General features: G+C 46.9%; 1 protein-coding gene across 15 annotated transcripts in view; it reads left to right on the top strand.

Annotated features, from left to right (window-relative positions):
• The window catches only part of MTMR3 (myotubularin related protein 3), a 74,312-nt gene that overhangs the window by 44,677 nt on the left and 6,386 nt on the right, over nucleotides 1-23,249 (top strand). For 10 of the 15 annotated variants that reach the window (XM_085592855.1, XM_085592854.1, XM_085592853.1 and 7 more), the window contains 11 exons: nucleotides 1,117-1,334; nucleotides 4,227-4,323; nucleotides 5,126-5,239; nucleotides 11,051-11,256; nucleotides 11,452-11,583; nucleotides 13,456-13,567; nucleotides 14,110-14,305; nucleotides 15,830-16,015; nucleotides 17,385-17,555; nucleotides 19,742-19,887; nucleotides 20,538-21,933. In XM_085592855.1, coding sequence (XP_085448981.1) covers nucleotides 1,117-1,334; nucleotides 4,227-4,323; nucleotides 5,126-5,239; nucleotides 11,051-11,256; nucleotides 11,452-11,583; nucleotides 13,456-13,567; nucleotides 14,110-14,305; nucleotides 15,830-16,015; nucleotides 17,385-17,555; nucleotides 19,742-19,887; nucleotides 20,538-21,933 — 2,974 coding nt within the window. Of the gene's footprint in view, nucleotides 1-1,116; nucleotides 1,335-4,226; nucleotides 4,324-5,125; nucleotides 5,240-11,050; nucleotides 11,257-11,451; nucleotides 11,584-13,455; nucleotides 13,569-14,109; nucleotides 14,306-15,829; nucleotides 16,016-17,384; nucleotides 17,556-19,741; nucleotides 19,888-20,537; nucleotides 21,934-23,249 lie in introns of all 15 variants that reach the window. The other 5 variants (XM_021537314.3, XM_085592856.1, XM_021537312.3 and 2 more) reach the window with 2 other exon arrangements.

Genomic DNA, 23,249 nt, shown 5'->3' with positions numbered 1-23,249 from the left:
TGCAGGTAGGAGAGATAAATCTGCCCCAAGGGAATGCAGATGCCATCATTAACCAGGACTGAGCCGAATGGAAATACTTGGGCAATATTTAATAACTATAAAATCTTAAAGAAAAATGTCAAAGCAAAATAAATCACTGATTTATTTCCACCCTTTTACTCTAAAGAGTCCAGGAATCCTCCTTGAAAAGAAAAGCTAATGTAATTTTAATGCACTGCTTTGAAGATTGGTTTCTACTGTGCAGGGAATGTACTCTGTGTCTGTTGTTTGTCTGTAACATTGGGCAAAGCTCAGTCCGTGCTTCCCAACAAAGCCAGAAAGAGAAAAGTTTTAAAAGGACCATCTCATTAACCCATCTCTTAAAACCCATCTCATTCCACCACGAGCACCATGTCCTGCCATGGGCAGGGACACTTTCCACCATCCCAGGCTGCTCCCAGCCCCATCCATCGTGGCCTCGGGCACTGCCAGGGATCCAGGGGCAGCCACAGCTGCTCTGGGCACCCTGTGCCAGGGCCTGCCCACCCTCCCAGGGAACAATTCCCAATTCCCAATATCCTGTCCATCCCTGCCCTCTGGAGTGGGAGCCATTCCCTGTGTCCTGTCCCTCCATCCCTTGTCCCCAGTCCCTCTCCAGCTCTCCTGGATCCCTTTAGGCCCTGGAAGGGCTCTGAGCTCTCCGTAGAGCCTTCTCTTCTCCAGGTGAGCACCCCCAGCTCTCCCAGCCTATTCTTGCTAACAGGACTATGGTTATAGTTCTATTATGTAGGTTATAATGTGTAGGAAACTTTTCTGAGTTTCCCCCTGATTCCAGCACTCAGAAGGGGCTGTAACACATTCCTGTCTTTGACCTGAGTGATCTTTCCTTGGTTTTATAGGTAACACATGGAGAAATGTCCCCCTTATTCCTGGCAGGGCACACCCTGGTTATTCCCAGTCACAGAATGTTGCTGCTGAGTCAATCCTGACTCCTTAAGTGTTCCTTTACTCATTTCACAGGTTTCATTTTACTTCCCATTACAGTGCACATGGAAGCAGAACTAAGTTGTCAATAAGGTGTTTATCCTCACTTTGTGCTCTCACAGAGTTTTTCATGCTCTACCTATCACCTTCTAGAGTGGCTTCTCTTACTGGAAGTCACCCATGGGATGTTTGTCTCTGGGCCAGGTGTCAGTTTTCCACCTTTGAGCAGTGTCAGGACTGGCTGAAGAGGCTGAACAATGCCATCCGCCCCCCGTCCAAGATCGAGGACCTGTTCTCCTTCGCCTACCACGCCTGGTGCATGGAGGTTTACGCCAGTGAGAAGGAGCAGCATGGGGACTTGTGTCGACCAGGTATGTGGGAACAGCCTTGGGATCACCAGAGCAGCACCTGGATATCCCCAGGGAATTGCTGGGGTGGGTTTGATTCAGCCAGTCAGTCAGGCGTAGAACCAGCAGCATTTTGTTCTACATGGGAGCAGCTTTCAGTCTAAACCATTTTGGATTGATTGCCATACTTTTTGTCTGGAACAGTGATCTCCAAGATGGATGCTGGGGAGGAGAAAGGAACCCCTGAGGTTCATTCACACCACAGGCAGTGATCTTTTTTCAGTGGAATACCATCTTTGCTGCAGAGCCTTTGAAGCCCACAAGTAAATAAAAGCTCAAGCTTGGCATGCTGGTGGTTGTAGCACTTGGTTGAGTATAAGAAATCTGATTTCCAGGTGGTCTGTGATCTCCTGTCAGTCACAATTCACTGCCTCAGGGAAGTGTCCCCGTTAGCAGGCTGGGAGATGTTCCTGGTATTCTGTCCTTGCTGCTGAAGCTGCTCTGGAGCCTGGCACAGGCTCTTGTATCTGTGCTGTCTGGGGAGGAGCAGGGATCACACAGTGGCAGGAGGAGCTCCCTGGCCCTGTTCCTGTTCACACACTTCATTAGCAGCTTCTGGAAAATGCCAAGAATCTCCTCAGAGCAGAGTTTCACACCCAGGGCTTTTCCCTCTTAACTAAATTTGGGAAATGGGAGATGGCAGACCTGTTGAAGTCTTTCTGAGAGTCTCCTCTTCCTTGCTGAAACAAAGGGACTTCAGCCCGATGCTGGGTTAGGATAACCGTGGAATCATGGAATGGTTTAGATTGGAAGGGACCTTAAAGCCCATCTCATTCCACCCTTTGCCATGGGCAGGGACATCTTCCACTAGACCAGGTTGTTCCAAGTCCAGCCTGGTCTTGGACACTTCCAGCAATAAGAAGCAACATTTACCTTTTTATTAATATTTACCAATCAATTTTTTTTTCTTGCAGCTTTGTCTATCAAATAATTTTCTTTAGTATAACTTTATCTCCTTTTAGCTGCCTGTGGCTGGGGGTAGATATTCTCCTTCAAAGAGCTGAATTATAGCTGAAATAAATCAGTGTGAATGTGATTGAAGAAGTCAATCCCAAGACATTGTCATTTCTCTTCTATGTCCAAGGAGCCCATTATTTGGTAGATACAGACAAAAGTACTAAAGTGCTTCAAAATCCATCCAAGTGTCAACAGAACACATTTTCTGGGAAAAATATGCTAGCAGTGTCTATAGTAGAGATCCAGGCTGTGGCTGACAGGGTCAGCTTTAATAGGAAGCACAAGCCCACAAAATACTTAGGTTGCTTTCCCTGGGATTTTGAGAGTGGAGTGGGATGCTTCTAAATGTTATAAATGTTGGCTCAAAGTGCCTCTTAAAATACCAGCAATTCAGGATAAATGGACGAAATAATAAGGTTGGGGTTTTGTTTCCAAGAGAAAAACCTGTGACTGCACAGCAGCTAAAAATCAAGAGGGAAAAACCAAACAGAATATATGATTTTCATGTAGCTTTATGTGTTTCTCTTAAAACCCAGCAGGCTGAGCAGCACTGATTTGGGATATTTCCAGCACTCTCATTTGCTATCCAAAAAATTCCTTAAGGATGTAGCACAGGTTTTAAGGAGCAGGTGATGAGGAAGCCCATCCTTGTGGTGCTCCAGTAAAAGAATTTGTGGGATTTTTAAATTTAAAAAGTCACTGCTAAGGAGAAATCTGGCAGAGGTTGTTGCCTGGCTGGAATGTGTTGTCCAATTCCACCTCTGCTCTTGACAAAGGATCTTTATAACACTGTAGCTAATTAAGTCCTGTAATTAGGCTGCTATCTATATTCTTAATTTACTTATTTATATTTATTTCTAATTGTTCTGTAACATGGCATTAAAAATCATTTCAGACATGTGCATTTACATCTTGGGATTAAACATGTATCTGCAGATATCTGGGGGATTGAAAGACTTTAAGGGATTTTTAAAATATTTAATGGAAAGATGCAATACTTAAAGCATTAATTTTTCAGCAGAATTTTTCCCCCTTGGGTGCTGCTCTGTCTCAGGATTTACTGCTGCAGTAATTTAAAGAGACAAGCAATGGATGGACTTTCAGAATCACTTATCTAGTGCTGCTCACATGCTCATTAAATTTTGCACTTTTCTTAGCCCTGGAAACCTGGAAATTTTGTCTCATTTTCCAGACTTTCTGTCTTCTTATTCTTTATTGCCATTGTATATTTTTCAATTGTGTTTTGAGACTTTAAAACAAAAGTGTCTAGGAAATAAATGGGGTTCATTCCACTTCCTTTAATGTATTAATCCAGGAGTTCGTGAAGCTCTTGTGACTGATATTTATGTCAAACAATCATTTATGCGTTTTACCTCTCTATCTCCTCATGACTCATGGAAGAATAATGTCCAATTTATGGTGGAAAACTGAGATGCAGGATAAATGACAGGACTTGCCTCCAGCCATACAGGAAACCTGGGGCTGGAAATGCATATTCATCAGATTGCCTGTGTTCCAGGGCACATTCCAGATCTTACTCTTTTTCACCAGAGCCTCACATTCTCCTCACTGATAGAAAATTGTTCTGAACTTCCAACCATCCCACTTGGATTGCTGATGGATCTTGGTTCCTTTGCTGATGTCCTTGGTTCTGGTCTGCAGCATTGTTTCTTAATATGAATTTTCAGAAGCTGGTAATTTCAGAGTAAAACTCCTTGTTGGACTCTGGCATTTCTGGAGAGCTGGCCAGGGAGAGATGTCAGTGCAAATGTCAGAATGAGGCTGTGAACTGCAGCTGGTGGGTTTGGACTGAAGGATGTGCTGCTTTTCTCTGTTCTGCAAAAAGGAATCCTAATTCCTTATTTCCCATTCATTTCCCCCTGTTCTCTTGGTCCCCAGGAGAACATGTAACTTCCAGGTTTAAGAACGAAGTGGAGCGGATGGGGTTTGATATGAACAATGCCTGGAGGATTTCCAACATCAATGAGAAGTACAAGTGAGTGCTGGGGCTCTCCTCCACAGCCAAACTGCATTTCAGAACACTCAGTTACTGAAACTTTTTTCAACTTCACAATTCCCAAGAAGGGACAATCAGAATTACAATTTTTTTTTGTTGGTTTATAGAAAAAATGTGATTTAAATTATTTAATATTTATTAGCTGCTACAGTTTTTTAGTCTTGAAAATACCAGGTTTTCATGTGGCTTATTAGAGAACAATTCTAAGGGAGATCTTAAGTGAGCCAAGAGTGGAGTTTGAACTTCTTAAGACTTTTTTTATTGTTTCCTATTCTCTAATTTACTTCAAAGACATGTATTTTTAAAAAGTGCAAACAGGTTTGGAAGAGTTAGATTTGTAGATGAATAGGTAAGAGAAAACACTTTCTGAGGTACTCAGAGTGCAGACAAAAGCCCTCTTTAGGCTCCGGAGCAGAGGAGGGTGCTCTGCGATCCCCAGCTGGGGGAACAGGGTGTTCTGGCTGATCCCTGCTCCAGCTCAGAGCAAACCCAGCTGGAACGCTTTGTGATGGAGCAGTTGGAGTGCTCTGCCTGTGCAGGATAATGATTCCCAGCTGGGGGTTGGTGTCCCTGCAGGAGGAATCTCTGCTTTGGCTTCTCCAAGTCGAAGGAAGGAGAAAAAGCCATCCCACCATATTTAATGCTGGAGAAAGGGGAGTTTATTAACATCCAGGGAAGCGGGAATTAGCAAAAGGGCTGTCAGGTTCCTCCAGTGCTGCCTTGTGTACTCTGGGGTTCTGGAGCTGCTCCATAGGCCTGACTTTGCTCCCTTTCCCCCCAGGCTGTGTGGCAGTTATCCCCAGGAGATCATCGTTCCCGCCTGGATCACGGACAAGGAGCTGGAGAGCGTGGCCAGCTTCCGCTCCTGGAAGCGCATCCCTGCCGTGGTGTACAGGTGAGGAGCAGCTGCAGCAGCCTTCCCCAGGCTGCAAACAGGCAGTCCTGGCAAGGAAAAGCTGGACTAAGTCATAACTGGGAATTCTGGGAGGTGCTCAGGCTGGTCTAGGTAAGGCAGATGCTCCACATGCGCTCCAAGTGGGAATAATGGGTTTTATTTAGAATTCCAAACACACGCTGGAGGAGCACTCAGCATTTGCATCTCTTGCAAATCATTCCTGGGGCAGTCACCCCAGTTAAGATTGATTTTTAACTTTTCTTAATATGAAAATGAAAAAATGGAAGATGAAGACATCAGAGGAGATCTGATAAATGGCCTCCCTGGCTGGGTACTCCTTTGGCTTTTCCCTGACTCATCTGGCTGATTCTCAGACTGCAGTATAAACAAGGACAAATACCAAAATTACTTGAAGGAGATCTAAAACTCAGATTAAAAATTAATGTACAGTTTAGCTCTATCTCCATATTTTAGATAGTTTTAATTACACAGACCCTTCCTTAGACTGATTCCAGCAATTCTTCTTAATAAAACTGCTTGTCTGAGAGACTGGGTTTTGGCAGCTTCTTTAGTAAGAAATACATTTCAGCATCTGTTTTTTTCAAATGTTTTGAATTTTGTGGCTGTTTGGTGGCTGCCCCATACCTGGAAATGTCCAAAGCCAGGTGGGACAGGGCTTGCAGCAACCTCATCTAGTGAAAGGTGTTCCTGCCCATGTCAGGGGATGGAATGGAATGACCTTTAAGGTCTTTTCCCACCCAAACCATTCCATGGTCCTATAAACCTGCCACTTAATACCATGGCCCCTTCCCTGGTGTGGTTATCCTCCCATAAATCTTTAAAATCCCTTTAAAACATCAGATGACAAAGGGATTGAAAAGATAATGAATACTGATATTCCCTAAGCCTTGGCACCCATTCCTGGTGAACGTGGGGAGCAGGAAAGCTGGCAGGTCCTTGGAGCTTGTGTCAGAGGAGCCAAGGGCAGGAGAGCTGTAGGCCACAAAACTGTTTACTGAGCTTAAGGGTTCTTGTTCAGTTAAGGCAGAACAAATTGGCTCATGGCAGCAAACCATTATCTTTAAATCCTTCTCTCTTTCCTTCTTTTCCTCCCAAACAACAAAGGGTTTTAGTGTGGTCTCTTTCGGAATGGTGAAGGAGTTGTTCTCTCCTCTGCTCAGCTCTGGGAAGGGGGAAAATGCTTTCCAGCATATGCTGACTTTTAAAAACCTGGGTATTTTGTTATTACAGTACTAAATTGTGTGTATATATTTTATATATATGTATAAAGGAGAATAATATGATTTATGTGTGGGTTTGGGTTCAGCTTTTGGGCCTTTTCTGCAGTCGTCACATAATTAGGGGACACCTCACCTGCAAACAAACTTCCCCAGGGCAGCATTCCCCCTCCTGTCATCACTGCACAGAAGGAAAGCACTTAGATCTCATTCCTGGGAACATCTTGCATTCCAGAGATTTACTGAAGAGCAACTGAAAAGTGAAAAGACCACAGAGACTGAAATTGTTCAGTCCCCATGTTCAATTTTCATCAGTTGTGCTGAGACTCTGGGTGGTAAGCCACACATGGGGATTCATTGCTGAGCTTCAAATCAGTGAAAGAAAAGTGTTTCTCTTTTTTGATTTTTTTTTTCTTATCTTGACATTTAGTAATAGATTTTTCAAGACATTCATTTCATCACTCTGGGCTCTAATAGAGCTCACAGCAGTGAGGGGAGGAGGATTTCTAGGTTTGACTGGGCTTGGAGAATCCTGGTCCAGGGGAAAGTGTCCCTGCCCATGGCAGGGGGATTGGAATGATGGAATTCCATATATGTGTATGTGTGTATATATATATATATATATATATATATGAGATATATATATATATATATATGATATGATATATATGTATATATATACACACATATATGTATATATATATGATATATATGTATATTTATATACACACACACACACATAAACCCTTTGATGGAGTAAGGGGCAAGAGCTTACTCAACATTTTTTATCCACTGAAATAATTTTGGGACTTAATGATTTTAGTTTCAGTATTGATCACATTATTAAACCTCTCTTTGCTTTGCTTCATGGCAAAAAGAAGTAATCTGGATTTTTTTTTAAGTAAGTCCAATCACTTGTCTCAGATTCAGATCACCGGGACAGAGACCAGAAACACACACTGGCAACAAGGAAATTCACTGTCCCTGTGAAGCAGTCCAGGCTGAAAAGCCCAGCAGGCTGATTGGGAGACAAGCTCCAGGACTGCTCAGTGGAGATTGGACTGTCAGGAGTGTTACTTCGATTCTGTGATCAGATTTCTAAAGAAATCTCACACCAGACCCTGCAGTTTTTCTTTCTGCTTCCAATTTTAAGCCTATTCACATATTTTATAGAGTCACAGAAACACAGATTGGGTTGGAAGGGAGCTTAAAGCTTGTCTGATTCCATCCTCTGATTCCACCTTCCACTATTCTAGGTTGCTCCAAACCCCATCCAGCCTGCCTTGGACACTTCCAGGGATCCAGGGGCAGCCACAGCCTCAGCCTCTCTGGGAACAATAATTTAAGTAGATAAATCTGGCCCCAGAAAATCGATGTTATGGAGAATGCTCTTAGGATTTTTTGGGAAGACAATAGCAAGAGCTTCCTCCTACCTTGTAGAAGCAGCATCATGAGAGCCTCCCTGAAAGTTCTCTGTGTGGAAGTGTCCTTTAGCATTGAGGCTGAGCCCCCACACAGACCCAGGGATCCTGTGGCACATGGAAATTCTGTTTCTGCCATGAGTTACATCCCTGAACTGCAACAAAGGGACTTCCATTACGGTGCTGATGGTTCAGAAATGCAGCACAGGGAGCAGTTCACCCTTCCTTGCTCCTCACTGCTCTGTGGTTACAAGGACTTGGGGGATTTATTGTTGTACTCCAATGTGGTGTGAACACGGGGAGGATGAAGCCTGTGCAGAGGTGTACATGTGTCCTGCAGCTGTACAGCAGCTTGTCCAGGGCTTTAGAGTTACCTAATGCTGATTTACTCTTGGCTTTTGCAGGGAGCTGCAGGGCTTTTTATCTCTAGGGAGTTCTCCATGGAGGTTTTGCTTTAAGTTTTTTGAATAGTTTTGTTTTGTTCTGAGCTCTGAGTGATGCCCTTATCCCAGCTCTGTCCCTGGGGATCTCAGCATCACACTGGCTGTTCCTTATCCCTGTGGCCAGTCCAGCTGGAATGAGTGAAATTCCTCAGCCCTCCAGCATGCCCCTAACTAGAATTGTGTGCTGATTTCTGGTACGTCTCAACATGGCAGATTTATGCAGGGCACTGGTGGGGCTGCACAGCCACCAACGAGCTCATCTCCCAGCCTAATGATTCTTCATTATTTTTATAATGCAAGGCAAGGACCTGGAGATGAAAATATAACTCTTTATGAACCTATGAAAATTATTCTGCAGCAGGTAGTAATGAAATCTGGGAGAGCATATGGAAAAATAAATGAGCTGCTCTGTTCAAAATAGATTTCTTACACATATAATGATGTTTTATTTTCTTTTATTTGTGCAAGCATAGCGGGGAACTAGGTGGCCTTTCAGTGATTGGCACGTATTTTTTCCTGAACTAATTTGCTGTGGGTAGAGCTGTTTGTGGAAAGTTATTAATTCCAGGAGAAATCCATTTCCCTGTGCCTGCAGTCGGCTGGCACCTGGTGTAAGAGCTGTGGCTTCGCATCGCTTTTCCTTTGCCTCACTTAACGCAGCGTGTCAGTGCTTCCTCTCAGTGAAGGGATTTTATATGAAACAATTATAAAAGAATTATGAAAAGTACTTCAAACCCGTATCCCAGCCTGTTTGATCACTTGGAGGCTGTGCACCACGGAGCCTGTCCCTGTGTTGCTGTTGGATGAGGAGCAGGAGGCGGCGGCGCCCACGCGGTGCCCGCGGGGACTCTGCGGAGGAGGTGGCGCAGAGCACCCGGGGGTGACAGCTCTGACAGTGCAGCACAAACCAGCCTGTCACACCTCCAGAACATCCAGCAGAGTGCTCAGAGCCCAAAAGTCAACACTGGTTGCTTTGGGTGGGCTGGCTTCCTGTGCAGGGGGTGGTAAGATTTGCTTAAAGGTTAAGCTGACCCTCAGCACTCTGGGTTTCCTGGTTGGAGGAAGTGCACAGCTCCTGGTTGCCCTGAAGCTGAGGTGGGCAGTAAAGGCTCTAAAATCTTATCACACATCATAACATACAAGAATTGTAATTGGCAGGTGCACGCTTTGGAAATCCAGGGTTCACGGGGGACTCTTGGGTGAGGAAAGCATTGCCCAGAGGCACCTTTGCTTGAAAAGCTGTTATTCCCAGAAATGCACCTGTGCCCTGGACTGATCCCACTACATGGGCAGTAGGGAAAGGGGGAATTCTGCCTTCCTGCCCTGTTCAGGTGAGACCCCCACCTGCAGAGCTGCCCCAGCCCTGGGCCCAGCACAGGAAGGACCTGGAGCTGCTGAAGCCAGTCTAGAGGAGGCACCAGAGATGCTGCAAGGGCTGGAGCCCCTCTGCTCTGGAGCCAGGCTGGAAGAGCTGGGGGTGTTCAGCTGGAGAGGAGAAGGCTCCAGGGAGAGCTCAGAGCCCCTTGCAGGGCCTAAAGGGGCTCCAGGAGAGCTGGAGAGGGACTGGGGGATGGAGGGACAGGAGACAGGGAATGGCTTCCCAGTGCCAGAGGGCAGGGATGGATGGGAGATTGGGAATTGGGAATTGTTCCCTGGGAGGGTGGGCAGGCCCTGGCACAGGGTGCCCAGAGCAGCTGTGGCTGCCTCTGGATCCTTGGCAGTGCCCAAGGCCCGGCCAGGTGGGGCTTGGAGCAGCTTGGGATGGTGGAAAGTGTCCCTGCTCATGGCAGGGGGTGGCACTGGATAAGCATTAAGACTTCTCACAACCCAAACTGTCCTGTGATCCTTTGACTTAAACAAAGAGCCATGTGGATGAGTGCTGAGACATTTCAGCTGGGACATAAGGCAGGGATTAAACATTTTGAGATGCCCCAGAAGTTGTGTGTGCTTCTCTGGCCACTCCACCCACAGCTGGGCCTCCTTTCCCCAAGGCTGAGCTCCCTGAATTCAGGTGCTGCTGGGCAAGGTCAGGAAGAAGTTTGTTCCTGCCAGGTGCAAGCACTTCAGTGACTGGCGAGTCACAGAGCTGGTGACAGCAGGGGGAAGTGCCAGTACAAAGGCATGGAGTGGAATTACTGTGATAATACATTTCAGTCCTCTTTTTTAATAGATTACAGTGGAAAGTCTTTATATCTTTTTCAGAGCAAGTTTGCAATGGTTCAGTAAGTTTTAATTATTCCAGATCTGTTCTTTTTGCGTAGTACAAGAAGCCAGGTCAGATTTAAGGAAATAACTACTAGCTCTTCAGGCATGTGAAACAAAAAAAATTTTTTTGAATGTCACCTCCCAGGAGATGAGAGCCATGTCCAGGTTAGGGTGTTCTCGGTTATCCCCCATCCATATTCAATTCCTCTGTCTTGCCTCACCTGCTGTTCCAAAAAGCAGCTTTCCCAGCTTTCACTGCCCAACAGGCCAAAATATTGAGCAAGAAGATACTTTGTTTTCTCTTCCTGACCTTGCTATGATTTTCACCTGTCAGTGACTGTGGTCACAGCCATCATTCTGTAGGGAAACTGAATCCCAGGTTGGGAATTACTGCTGAACAATGGTCCCCAGTGGGAATGAAGCTACTGGAGCACTTCACTGAAATTTTTGTGCCCTCTGTGGTCTTCATCCTGATGGTTGACTGTTTATTCCCTCTGCTTTCAGGCACCAGAGCAATGGGGCAGTGATCTCCCGCTGCGGCCAGCCCGAGGTGAGCTGGTGGGGCTGGAGGAACGCCGACGATGAGCACCTGGTCCAGTCCGTAGCCAAAGCCTGTGCCTCAGACTCCAGGTCCAACAGTAACAAGTTAATGAATGGGAATTGTTCCAGAGATCTGTCCAACGGAGGGGACCTCTCTGATGTAGAATTTGGTAAGGCTGTCACCGTTGTTTTTCTGTTGAGGGCAGAGCTTTATGTAAAAGTTTAATCTCCGGTGCTGTGACAGAGGGAATCTGTTGCATTTAGTCCCCATTCTGCAGTGCATGAGCATTGTGGGCTGAGGGACTCATGCTGTAACCAATGTCAGAAGGATCCTCTGAGCTCCTCACCCATTTCCTCTCCCCCAGACTCCTCCATCTCCAATGCCTCAGGAGCAGAGAGTTTGGCAATCCAGCCTCAGAAGCTTTTGATCCTGGACGCGCGATCTTACGCAGCAGCCGTGGCCAACAGAGCCAAGGGGGGTGGCTGTGAGTGCCCAGGTGAGCAGCATTCCTCCTCAACTTTCCAGATAATCAAAGGGATTTGCTCCAGTGTGATTACTCTGACACCCTTCAGCACTGTCTGTACACTGCTCATCTGTCTGAACGTTCTGGATCATGGCAGCCCCCACCCAGCTCTTCAGAGGGCAGGCTGCTGTTAATTAGTCTGTTCTCAGGCCATTAACCCAGCTGGCTACAGTGCTCAGTGAATGCTGAACCCTGTGGAATCTGCTGAAGAGCTTTCCCTTGCTGAGTCAGATGTATAAACTAGAGAGAGACAAAGGTATCCAGTGTGCTCATGTCTAAAACCCCTGAACATGTAAAACCGACTGGCTGCAGAAGAGAAGAATATTCTAGAATGGTTGCACAAAATACAACTTCTCAGCGATTTCCCTAAAGCTGAAGCATTTTTCAGTATTTGTATCATAGCAACTGCAATCCTGCCTCACCTTGCATGTGTAATACAGTTGCAACACCACATTGTGTTCTTTGGCACTTGTGAATTGGTGGTTTTATAAACAAGATATTATTTATGGGCACTGTTGGGTATTAATGCAGCCTATTAAAATTCCATGGGTGGAGAGGCTGGAAAAAAATCCCAGACAGAAAAACTGGAGATAAGATAACAAAAGCTCTTTTGACTTTTTCTTCTGGTCTTTGCTGCAATAGCTGCATTTTGATTTGTAACCACCAGTTTAAAAAACTGATAGGTTTCCATTTAACACCTCTAAACCACTAAATAATTCTTCAGAATTATTATTATAATCAGAGAATAAAATTTCAAAACAGAAAAGCAGAGTATATAGGAGGTTTGATTTTCTTCCTGTATATTGTTTTTTTAATTCTGTGGAGAAGGTTTTCAAACAGCTTGTCACCTTCAATAAAACCTGTTTATTCTTGCTGCTAATTTTTCTGCAGGTATTGCCAGGTCTGCTTCATTCTTTGTATAAAAATAGCTGATCTGTGCTGTATTTAGAGATAATTCAGTAAAAAATACAAAAGAATCTCTGAAGTTGTCTGATACTGTCTGAGGCTGCTCCTGGAGTTGCAGTCCCTTATTGTGTTTGACCCAGCATTTGTTGGGCTGATAAAGAGCTTGGAAATCAAATGATACAAAACAGACTCCCAAATTTTCTTGTGCAAGCACTCAGTATCCCAGATTCTGAATTCTGATTATTTTTCTCCTGTAGAAATGGTCATTTTAGTTACTGTGTGATCATGTGCAGACTGAAGCATTACAGCAGAGGGAAGGGAAAACTAAATCTTGGGAAAATTACTGAACTGGTATTTTCTGGCTCTTTAGTGTCCCCTGAGCACTGGCCCTGTCTGTCCAGGCCTCCAGTGTTGCTTGATAACATCCAAAGTAATTCCATGTATCTTGTTTTCCTGAGCTCCCAGTATTTCTTACATGTGTGATGCTTCCTCATACAATTCACCTCAGAGGAAAGCAAGTGGCTGAAGTAACCTTTCAGCCTTTTTGAGTGCTTAGGAAAAGGGATTCTGAAATGTGTCTAATTTAAATCCATAAATTGCCAATTAAATATTATTTATGTTTCACATCTTTTGATGTTTCTCAGTCTTTTTACAAACATTCTGGAACCTGGAGCGCAGGAATTCCCAGAGGCTTGCACTCTGCTTTTTGTAACCTGAAGTGAAACATTTGAAATAAATACAGCAGGACTTTGCTAAATGCTTCCTGTTTTGCTGGGCTGTCATGTCTGGAATACCCAGTGAGCTCCAAGGACTTACAGAATCTTTGTAAACAGATTATTTCATCTGTCCACAGCAACGGGAGTTTGTTTTTATGAAAAAAATCCTCTTTTAGAAGGGTAGTTGTTATTTTCTTCCCTCTGTCTTGTTCTTTCCCTGCAGAATATTACCCCAACTGTGAAGTGGTGTTCATGGGGATGGCAAACATCCACTCCATCCGCAAGAGCTTCCAGTCGCTCCGTCTGCTCTGCACACAAATGCCAGATCCAGGAAAGTAAGTGGAAGTTTGGGGGTTTGGGCCTTTGGTTCCATGTTTCTGCAGCCACATTCTTCTGCTGCTGATTTTTAAATTGAAATTCAGTGGATTTTCCCTTGGTAATAGCGCTAAGCTGTGTTTTTCCATTTCATGGAAGTCACTGGTTTATTCTGATTGAAGTGAACATAGCAAATTAGTTCTGAAATTAGAGTGTAACCTTGAATATTGATACCAGAATGTTGTTTCTCCTGGTGGGCTTCTGAGCGCTCACACTCAGGCTGATCTGCTATTCCCCTGTTTGGAATTTGCTGCTAAGCCTTCCGTGGTTTCAAAGTAGATGCAAACCTTCAGCTCATCCCAGATTCTGGCAGTTCCTTGGGTTGGCTAGGTGGCTTTGCTGCTTCCACCTGTGGGAAAGTGTTAACGAGACACAAGTGAAAAATGCTACAGACTGGCACTTGCAGCTTATTAAAATGGGAGCTTTGCCATGACAAACTCAGACATCCAAACCTGAAAGCATTTTAAAAGAGCAAAAACTGTCTTGCCTGGTTTCCCTCTAGTTGGCTGTCAGCTCTGGAGAGCACCAAGTGGCTGCAGCACCTGTCAGTGCTCCTGAAATCCGCGCTGCTCGTGGTGCACGCCGTGGACCGGGACCAGCGGCCCGTGCTGGTTCACTGCTCCGACGGCTGGGACCGCACGCCCCAGATCGTGGCCCTGGCCAAGCTCCTGCTGGACCCCTACTACAGGACCACAGAGGTGGGTAAAGCAGCTGGGAGCCACTGGGGTCTCTGGAGGGAGTCTGGCTGTGAGTTATTTCAGGTTTCTCCCTTAGCAAAGGCATTGAAGCTGGCAGTCGTTTGTCACCTGTAGTCTGCAGTTACTCCCAGATGTAGGTACATGTGTTACTCAGGAGTAGCTCACATTCCCTCTGCTGTAACTGCACAGTCATGGTCTGTGCTTCCCCATATTTAGTTTAGGAATATGAAGTACAAAGTGCTGCAGTTGCAGCTTCTGCTGCATCCCTGCAGGTTCTCAGCCAAGCACTGATAGGGAGCCTTCCTCTTTGCTGCATTTCCCAGCTGCATGGTTTTCCAATTTCACATTTCCATTGCCCTCTGTCAGTTCTGTTTCTCCTGATTTTCCCCTGTTCCATCACTTTTCAGCACTGTGGGACATGTGCTGGCTGGTTTCCATCTGGCAGCCCACGGGCAAGATGCCGTTGTTGTCTAGAACAGAACTCTGTGTCTGAGCACTGCTGTGAGCTGCTGCTTAAAGCCTCACACACACTAGGACCAGGAGCTGGAACTGCCTTTTGGATGGAAGTGTGAAAACTTCCTGGATCCTTTTCCACATGGATTCTAGAAGCTGGCATCCATCAGGCAAAACGTGGTGCTCTGGCCTGGGCACAGGATCTGCTCCTGGTCCTCCAAAGGGTGCTGTCCTTCCTGCTTGGGGAGCAGAGTTGTGCTGTGCACACTCTGGGCCTTCCCTGTTACCCAGAGCAAACCATAAACTGTAGCTGTCTGTATCAGGACCAGAAACACTGAGGAAAATGAGTTTTCAGTGCTGTCAGATTTAAAGCTTTTCAGCTGCCAGCCATTATTTTGGCTCTAATCACAGCCATTATTTTGACTCAATAAACATTCTCTACAATTTTTCTTTCCACTAAGAACAAAAACCTTCCTGCCCTGTGATGGATTTGAGGTCCTGTGAGACAAGGTGTGACATTCAGCTGCTCAACCAGGCACTGTTTGGGAATGTTCTTTGCCCTTTTCATGAAAAATCACTCAAGTGAACCTTTAATCAACCTTGTGACTGCTGTATGCACAGACAAGCACCTGCTCTCCCTGAGCTTGGATGTCCTGTTGTGGATGGATGGTTTTCTTTCCTGACAAGTGGATCTGACCATCATTTTCAAGAAAAGTTTTTATATAACTTGTCCAAATACTGGATATCATGATCCAGAAGCTTTGGCAAGATGAAGTTCCTACTTTTCACTGCCTGGATGAGATAGGGCTCATATCGGGATCCTCCCTGGCAGTCACTGAGGACTTAACCTGCCTTATTCCCTTTCCTGTTTGTGTAGTTTGGGAATCCTTATCTGCCCTAATTCCATTTCAGAGCACAAAGGCATTAGGGAAAGCAGTAAAAAGAAGTAATGAGCCCAGTGCTGAGGGGAATAGGAGAGAGGACACAGCAATTCCCACAAGTCTCAGACCATCTCAGAAAAATGAACCAAAGAAATACAGGAATTCTTCATCTCTCCTCTCCTCCCTGCAGGGTTTCCAGGTGCTAGTGGAGACTGAGTGGCTGGATTTTGGCCACAAGTTTGCAGATCGCTGTGGCCACGGGGAGAATTCGGACGACCTCAATGAGCGCTGCCCGGTGTTTCTGCAGTGGCTGGACTGTGTCCATCAGCTCCAGAGGCAGTTCCCCTGCTCCTTCGAGTTTAACGAAGCATTCCTTGTGAGTTGGGAGACTGCTGGGGTAGTACACTGCTGCTATAAACACTGCTGGAGAGCCTGGGGGCAGATTTCCCCACTGTTCTGTGTCCAAGGCCAGGTTGGACAGGGCTTGGAACAACTTGGGATAGTGGAAGGTGACCCTGCCCATGGCAGGGAGTGAAACTGGATGGGCTTTAAGGTCCTTTCCCACCCAAACCATTCCATTATTTTATATATATATGAATATATTCTATATATGCTCTCACGTGATAAAGGGAACAGAAAAGCTGCCTGGATACAGGGAACAAAAGCATTTGGTTAAACCCACAGAGTCTGTTCACTCTTAAAAGCAGGAGTCTCAAGGACTTCTTTTAGACTTTAAAGAAATAAATTATATTGATTGAATAGTCTCACCTAAGTGGTGTAAAACATCCACACAGCCTGAAAAAAAACTTCTTACTGCCGATGCAAACTCCCCCCTTCTTGGATCTTGTTTTGACTTGAATACTCCTTCTCTAAAAACAACCTGCTCCATTCATTTTTTTTGGCTTCTTCACTGAAAATGTGTAGGACACAGGAGCTGTGCTTACCTTCTTTGGAAGCAGACAGCATTCCTATTAGGAATTCACCCAGGAAGGTCCAAGTCAGTTCTCACATCTCTGGGGAAGTGCCAGTCATGGACTGCAGGACCAGTAGTCTGAAGAGTAGAAGTTTTTATGAAGTGTCTGATCCACTAAGAGATTTAAGGCACATTCCTGTGATTGTGGCTGACTGGAATTATCACTTGCCAGCTCAGCCATGTAACTGAGCCCATGTACAATCCCCGAGTGGCTCAGTTGTGAAATGAGATACAACAGGTAGTAACTGGCTTCACAGCACACTGCTAATCTCCCTGGGCTGGGAGGGAACATACCCGTGGTGTGCTGGCCTTTGTAGAGTGAACTCCTAATTTATTACAGTATTGAACCACTTGTCTTCATTTAAACGTCTGAATAATCCCAAGGAAGTCATTGATATGCCTGAAGTTAAGATGGCATTTGTTAGGCTGGGCCCAGCATGGAGTGATTAATGATCAGCATTTCTGTGCTGCATGAATGTTTTGTAGCAGAGGAATCATGATTCTGCTTTGCCTGGCCTGCAGGGCAATAAGTTTGTAACAACATGACAAATATTTTGTCGTTCTATGTTACGTTTTTTCCTGAATTTGTTCAGTTATGATTTTAAAAGATTCTGCTCCCGTTGCATTCCTTTGCAATTGGTTTGTAGGGAAGTATGTGAGAAATGTGGGTTGGTGTGGCGGCCCTGGGGCGGGGTTTGCTCCTGGATGGGAAGGGAGCTGAGGCCGACCCCTGGTGCCAGCTGTGACACTGTGTGTGTGTGGCTCTGTGCAGGTGAAGTTGGTGCAGCACACCTACTCCTGCCTCTTTGGAACATTCCTGTGCAACAATGCGAAAGAGAGAGGAGAGAAACACACTCAGGAACGGACCTGCTCCGTCTGGTCTTTGCTGCGGGCAGCAAACAAAGCCTTCAAAAACCTGCTCTACTCCTCCCAGTCGGAATCTGTATGTACCCCAGTCCCCTGCTGTGGGAGAGCCCTGGGGGCTGCCCCAAACAGTGTTCTGCAAATGGGGGTCCCCTGAGAAACAGCCCAGCAGTGGGACCCGGTGACCTGGGGTTCCACCACAGCTGAGGTGGTGGCTGCCCCATCCCTGGAGGTGTGCAAGGCCAGGTTGGATGGGACTGGGAGCAACCCAGGATAGTGGAAGGTGTTCCTGCCCATTGCAGGGTGGCACTACATGAGCTTTAAGATCCCTTCCACCCCAAACCCTTGTGTGGCTCTCTGAACTGTCACCACGGACAGAGAGGTGATTCCAGACCAGCTCAGCTCATCCTGACATTCACCTTGGAACACCCAGCTCAGGCTGATGTCTTGGGTTAATTTTGCTGATATTTGGGGAATGTCAGGTGCCATCTCAGAAATTTCTCTGTGCTGGGAAGGTGTTTTCTGTGACTAAATATTTTATTGTTTGTAACAGAAAGCATTTCAGTGTTTGATAAATAGACCTCTCTGGAGAACTGAGCTGTGTCAGAGGAGTGACACAAAATTGCCTGCAAACCTAGACAATATGTCTAAATTCATTTTAAATCTGAACAGAAAAAGTGGCTCAGTGTATCTTTGTTTTTCTTTATACCTTCAGGTTTTTATTTTGGCTCCTCTGTGTAGGAGCTCACTGAAGGTTCTGGGAAGAGGCTCAGTTGTGTGTTTGGTACAAGGTCACGTGAGGGATTCAGGGGTGCAGTTCATGGGCAAGAGAGCAAACACTAAATGACATCATGGTTGGGACTTCAAAGACTTGCATAAATATTTAAACCCTTTTTATTTCTCAAAGTATCAGATGTCATAAACTGAACTGTAAGGACTGTGCAGTGGCTTGGTATTATGACAGATGTGGCTTTCAGTTGTTTCTTAGAGCAAAACTAAAGTCTGGCTTAGCAGGAAGGAGTTTCATGCCCACAGTGGTTGTAAAAAGATGAATTTTCTACTTCCCTCCTTGGCTGAGTGTGCCCTGGCTCTGGGCTGTCACTGCAATGAGCCCTTGGAGCCTTCCCACCTGACACTCCTGGGGTGAGTTTGTGAGGCAGAGCAGACACAGCCTGGGGGGATCTTAAAGCTGTGGATGCTTCTAGATTTCCATGAAAATGCCAGGAGGAGCATAGAGAGGGCTCTCACAGTGACTATGTGGACAGGTCTGTCCTTGGGCTGCCCTTCTGTGCTCTATCCCACTTGGCCCCTGTTCTCAGGAAATACTCACAAGGATACTCCTTCTGCACGTGGGAGTTTGGGTAATTTCCTGTTTTGGGTTCATTTTCTTGTGGTTTTGCTTCAGGCTTTAAAAGGTGCCTATGGTGCAGCTTCATCTCCTATAGAGCCAGAATTGTTCAAGAGCAGGAGCCACCCCACAGCCCTTCTCCTGCTCAGTGCCAGGGAAGCTGAGTGTTCAGAGAATCATAGAATATCCTCATTTAAGAAGGGACCCACCAGGATCATCCAGCCCAACCCCTGGCCCTGGACAGGGCATCCCAAAATCCCACCCTGTCCCCAAGAGGATTGTCCAAATGCTCCTGGAGCTCTGGCAGCCTTGGGGTTGTGCCCATTCCCTGGGGAGCCTGGGCAGTGCCTGTCTGGTGGAGCCAGCAGTTCCTCTGCCACCGCCTGCTTTTCCATGGGAAAGTTATCTGGAAAAGAGTGGAACTACTAAAATGAGCCCAGGTGTTTTTAAAGTGAAGCAGAAAGTATATTCCACAATCAAGAAATCCCTTTTAAGAGCAAGCTGCCTCTTCAGAGAACTTCTGCATGTACTGAATATGTACCCATGAGTGCCTCCTCTGGAGCCAGGCTGGGCTGTGGTGGATTGGGGTCTATGGAATGAGTTCAGCTCCCTCTGGCACAGTGCAACACAACACACAAGGGAACCTCAGCACTCATAACAAGCCACTGAATTCCATGAGTCGTGAAGGTGTATGTTCACAGAGAGCTCATTGCAGGAGTTCATTCAGCAGGAGCTGAAGGCTGGCATTTTTGTGCCTCTGACAGAAAAGGTCATTCTTGCCCCAAGTGTGGCTGATGAAAAGCTGTCACCAGCCCTTGGACATGTCCCAGCTGAGACCTGCCCAGTGAACTGCCCCCTCAGAGCTGAACTCCTGCTGGGAGGCAGCAGCTGACCCTTCCCTTGTGCTCCCCTGCCAGGTGCTGTACCCCGTGTGCCATGTGCGGAACTTGATGCTCTGGAGCGCTGTTTACCTGCCCTGCTCCTCCCCCTCCACGCCCGCCGACGACACCTGTGCCCCGTACCCTGTGCCAGGCTCTAGCCCCGAAGAGCAGCCTCTGGGCAGGTGAGCCTAGAGCCCAGAAATCCCATCCTGTGAAGTAAGATCAACAGAGAATACTGGGGGATATGAAAGGAGAATGTTTGGGTGGGAGGGCAGGATTTCTCCCGGGTGCATTGGCGGAACTGTGGGACTGAGCTGCCCAAGCACAGCCTGTCCATGGGGTGGGTTTGGAAGCTGTCACATTTCAGGGCTGACAGTGTGGCAGAGAGAAGCTGGGCAAATAGAGTTAAATTCTGGGTGTCACATAGCCATAGAGAATTCCTTCTGCCCTCATGGGATATAAGCTTTCATTGGTTATCTTGAATTTGAGTTATTTTTCAATGTTGCATAACCATTTCTTTGCTTGTTGTACAGTGACTCTGAGTACATGTTAATTAGTAGGTGTGACCAGGCTGTCAGGGTTGGGGCTTGCTGGTAAAGGGATTAATTTGGGAATGTTTGAAATCTGGTGTAACATATTTTCCTCATGGCAAACGAAGTACAGAAGCAGCTCTGCACTACAGATGGTTGGAATGTGCTCCTGGATAATACTTTCCACAAGTCCATTAGCTGGCAGATTGTTACTGTCCTAAGTGGGGGGCTGGTTTTCAACCACAGTATCTCAGTGTTACAAAAACATCCTCTGACTTGGGAGTGGGATTGTCCCTTTGCAGGCTACCAAAGACAAGATCCTTCGACAATCTGACGACAGCCTGTGACAGCAGCGTGCCTACCACCAACCGCCGGAGCAGTGACCCCAGCCTCAACGAGAAGTGGCAGGAGCACCGCCGCTCCCTGGAGCTCAGCAGCCTGGGCCCCCCTGGGGACGACCCCTTCGAGGGGGACGGGCTGGGCAGGCAGGGCAGGGCCCCCATGGGGGCAGAGCTCTCTGTGGCAGCCGGGGTGGCAGAGGGACAAATGGAGAACATTCTGCAGGAGGCCACTAAAGACGATGTTGGGCTGGAGGAGCACTTGAGGGGTGGCCTGGAGGCAGCAGGGAAAGGAGATGAGTGTGGCCTGGATAAGGAGAAGAGAGCTGACAATCTGTGTGGGGAGAAGGCCGAGGCGGATACAGGTACCGTAATGAACAATCCCACAGCCAGCACACACCCAGCCTCGCATGGTGCTGCGGAGCTCAAAGGGCAGCAGGACGAGCACAGCGACCCCAGCAGCGCTCTCCAGAAGGCCCCTCAGGGGAGAGGACTGCAGGCTGTTCCTTCCGAGGGCTCCGGAAACAGAGACGCTCCAAACAACACGGAGGAGGAAGGTCTTGGGAAAGGTGATGGAGAAGCAGAGAGCCTGTACGGCACGGGCCAGGCCAGCCTTGCCTTCCCTCTGACAGCCCTGCTGGAGGAAAGGACATCCAACATCGAAAGCTCCACGGAAACCTTAACAGAGACCGAAGCAAAGCCTGAGCTCACACCCAGGGCTCTGTGCCACAGACCTCACCCCTTCGACAACAGCGCTGACGAGCTGTCCCGAACTCTGGAGAACAGGCCGGAGGGGGAGTGCATGATAGAGCTCCAAAAACTGGGATCAAGAGTGCACAGGACTTCTGGTAGCAGCACCACCCACCTCCCGATGCCTTCCCCTTGTGCCTTGCCTCTAGCAGACCGCAAAGATGAGCTGGTGTATAATGGAGAGCTGGAGCTGGAGAACAAACTGGTGGAGAAACCCACGGGATTCACGGCCCCAAAATTTCCCGCCACCAACGGACACTGCGTCAACGGCGAGGACGGGCGGATCAAGGCCTCGCTGAGCCGGCAGGTGTCCACGGCCAGCTGCAGCTCTGCTCAGCTCCACCTGAGGAACTTGCACCAGAAATGGATGTTCAGCCAGCTCGGGAAGCAGCCGGCCAGCAGCCCGGACCAGCCGGCCCGCAGCCACCTGGATGATGACGGGATGCCCGTCTACAGCGATGTCATCCAGCAGCGCCTGCGCCAGATCGAGACGGGCCACCAGCAGGAGGTGGAGACCCTCAAGAAGCAGGTGCAGGAGCTGAAGAGCCGCCTGGAGAGCCAGCTCCTCAACAGCTCCCTGCGGCTCAACGGCGACTACGGAGACGAAGTGGTGAGTGAGCGGCACTGGGCCAAGCGCAGAGCTCAGCGAGCCCTCAGCTCCTGGCTTGCAGCTCAGGGCCTGACTTTTGGGCTCTTGCAGACCTCTCCAGGTCATCCTGAAGAGGGCAAACACTGCCCAAGTACCTGATAGTGGCAGATGCTGATGACTGATACTGTCACCGAACTTCAGATTGAGCAGAAAGGTTTATTTCCAGATGGGTGTTGCACAGCAGCTCACACACCCCTGGCCATACCTAAACACCTTCCCTGGCCTCGGTAAAACCAACCAAACCCTTGGTTTACCAAACCTCAATAAAACAAACCAAACCTCTTTACTTTTTACTTTACTGATTGTTTACTGCTGTCTTCATGTAGGGCAGAAATATTTTCCTGTGCCACTTTTGGCACAGCGGCATAGGATGATCCCTTGGTTCTCTGCTGGTCCCAGCACTGGCAAGCTCTGTGAGCTCAAACCCATCAGGGTCACACCATCCCTTTCAGGTGCTCCAGGCTCAATGTCTGGAATAAATTTCTAGATTTCTAAATTAACTGGAATAAATTGCCTGAGCTTTTGTGGCAGCTGTATTTCAACAACAGTTTTTCTCTCAACAAATTAAGGATTTTCAGAGAGCTTTTAAACTATTTGCGGTTTTATTTGGAAATGTTTAAAGTTGTAAAAGTAGAGACTTTTGTAGAGAGTTGTGGGTTTGAGCATTTGCCTGTTCCTGGGGCTGTTGCGACACCCATCAGAAATGTCCTTTTCCTACATGATTTATACACGTGCAAAATTGAAAAAAAATATTTGTAAGAAGTTCCCAGCTTCTGTTTATTGAATTCACTGTTTAGAAGTGGCAGAGGTGCTGGATAGTCCCAGGTACGTTTGTTATGGAAAATCCTTGGAGCTTTCTTGGCTCTTCCCATTGGAGATGCAGCACAAGGTGCTCATTGGGCTCAGTGTCACTGCTAAAAGCTTTCATTCCTTGGAGAAATTGGTTACTTTGGCTTAATGGATTCTGCTCCCATTTTTTAAGGGCCTTCAGAAGCTGCAGTGTAGAGCTGGCAGTGCGTCCAGAAAATTCCCCATTTTTAGGAACCTGATCTCTACCTTCTGTTTGTGCCTCAGCTTGGGAGTTGCAGGTTTTCCTCTGGAACTCCAGGATTGCCCATTCCTCAGGCATAAAAATACATCAACTCAAGATTTCTTATTATTTTGATATCTTTTAAAGGCTGGCTGAGTTTTAAGTGAATTAAATTCCACCTCTACCTGGATAGACTATATTAAGGAAGCATTATTCCCAAAACCTATACATAGAATATACATGGCTC

This window comes from Lonchura striata, chromosome 15 (genome assembly GCF_050655825.1).
Source record: "Lonchura striata isolate lonStrDom1 chromosome 15, ASM5065582v1, whole genome shotgun sequence".
NCBI classification, from domain to species: domain Eukaryota; kingdom Metazoa; phylum Chordata; class Aves; order Passeriformes; family Estrildidae; genus Lonchura; species Lonchura striata.
This window is presented reverse-complemented; position numbering and strand designations above follow the sequence as displayed.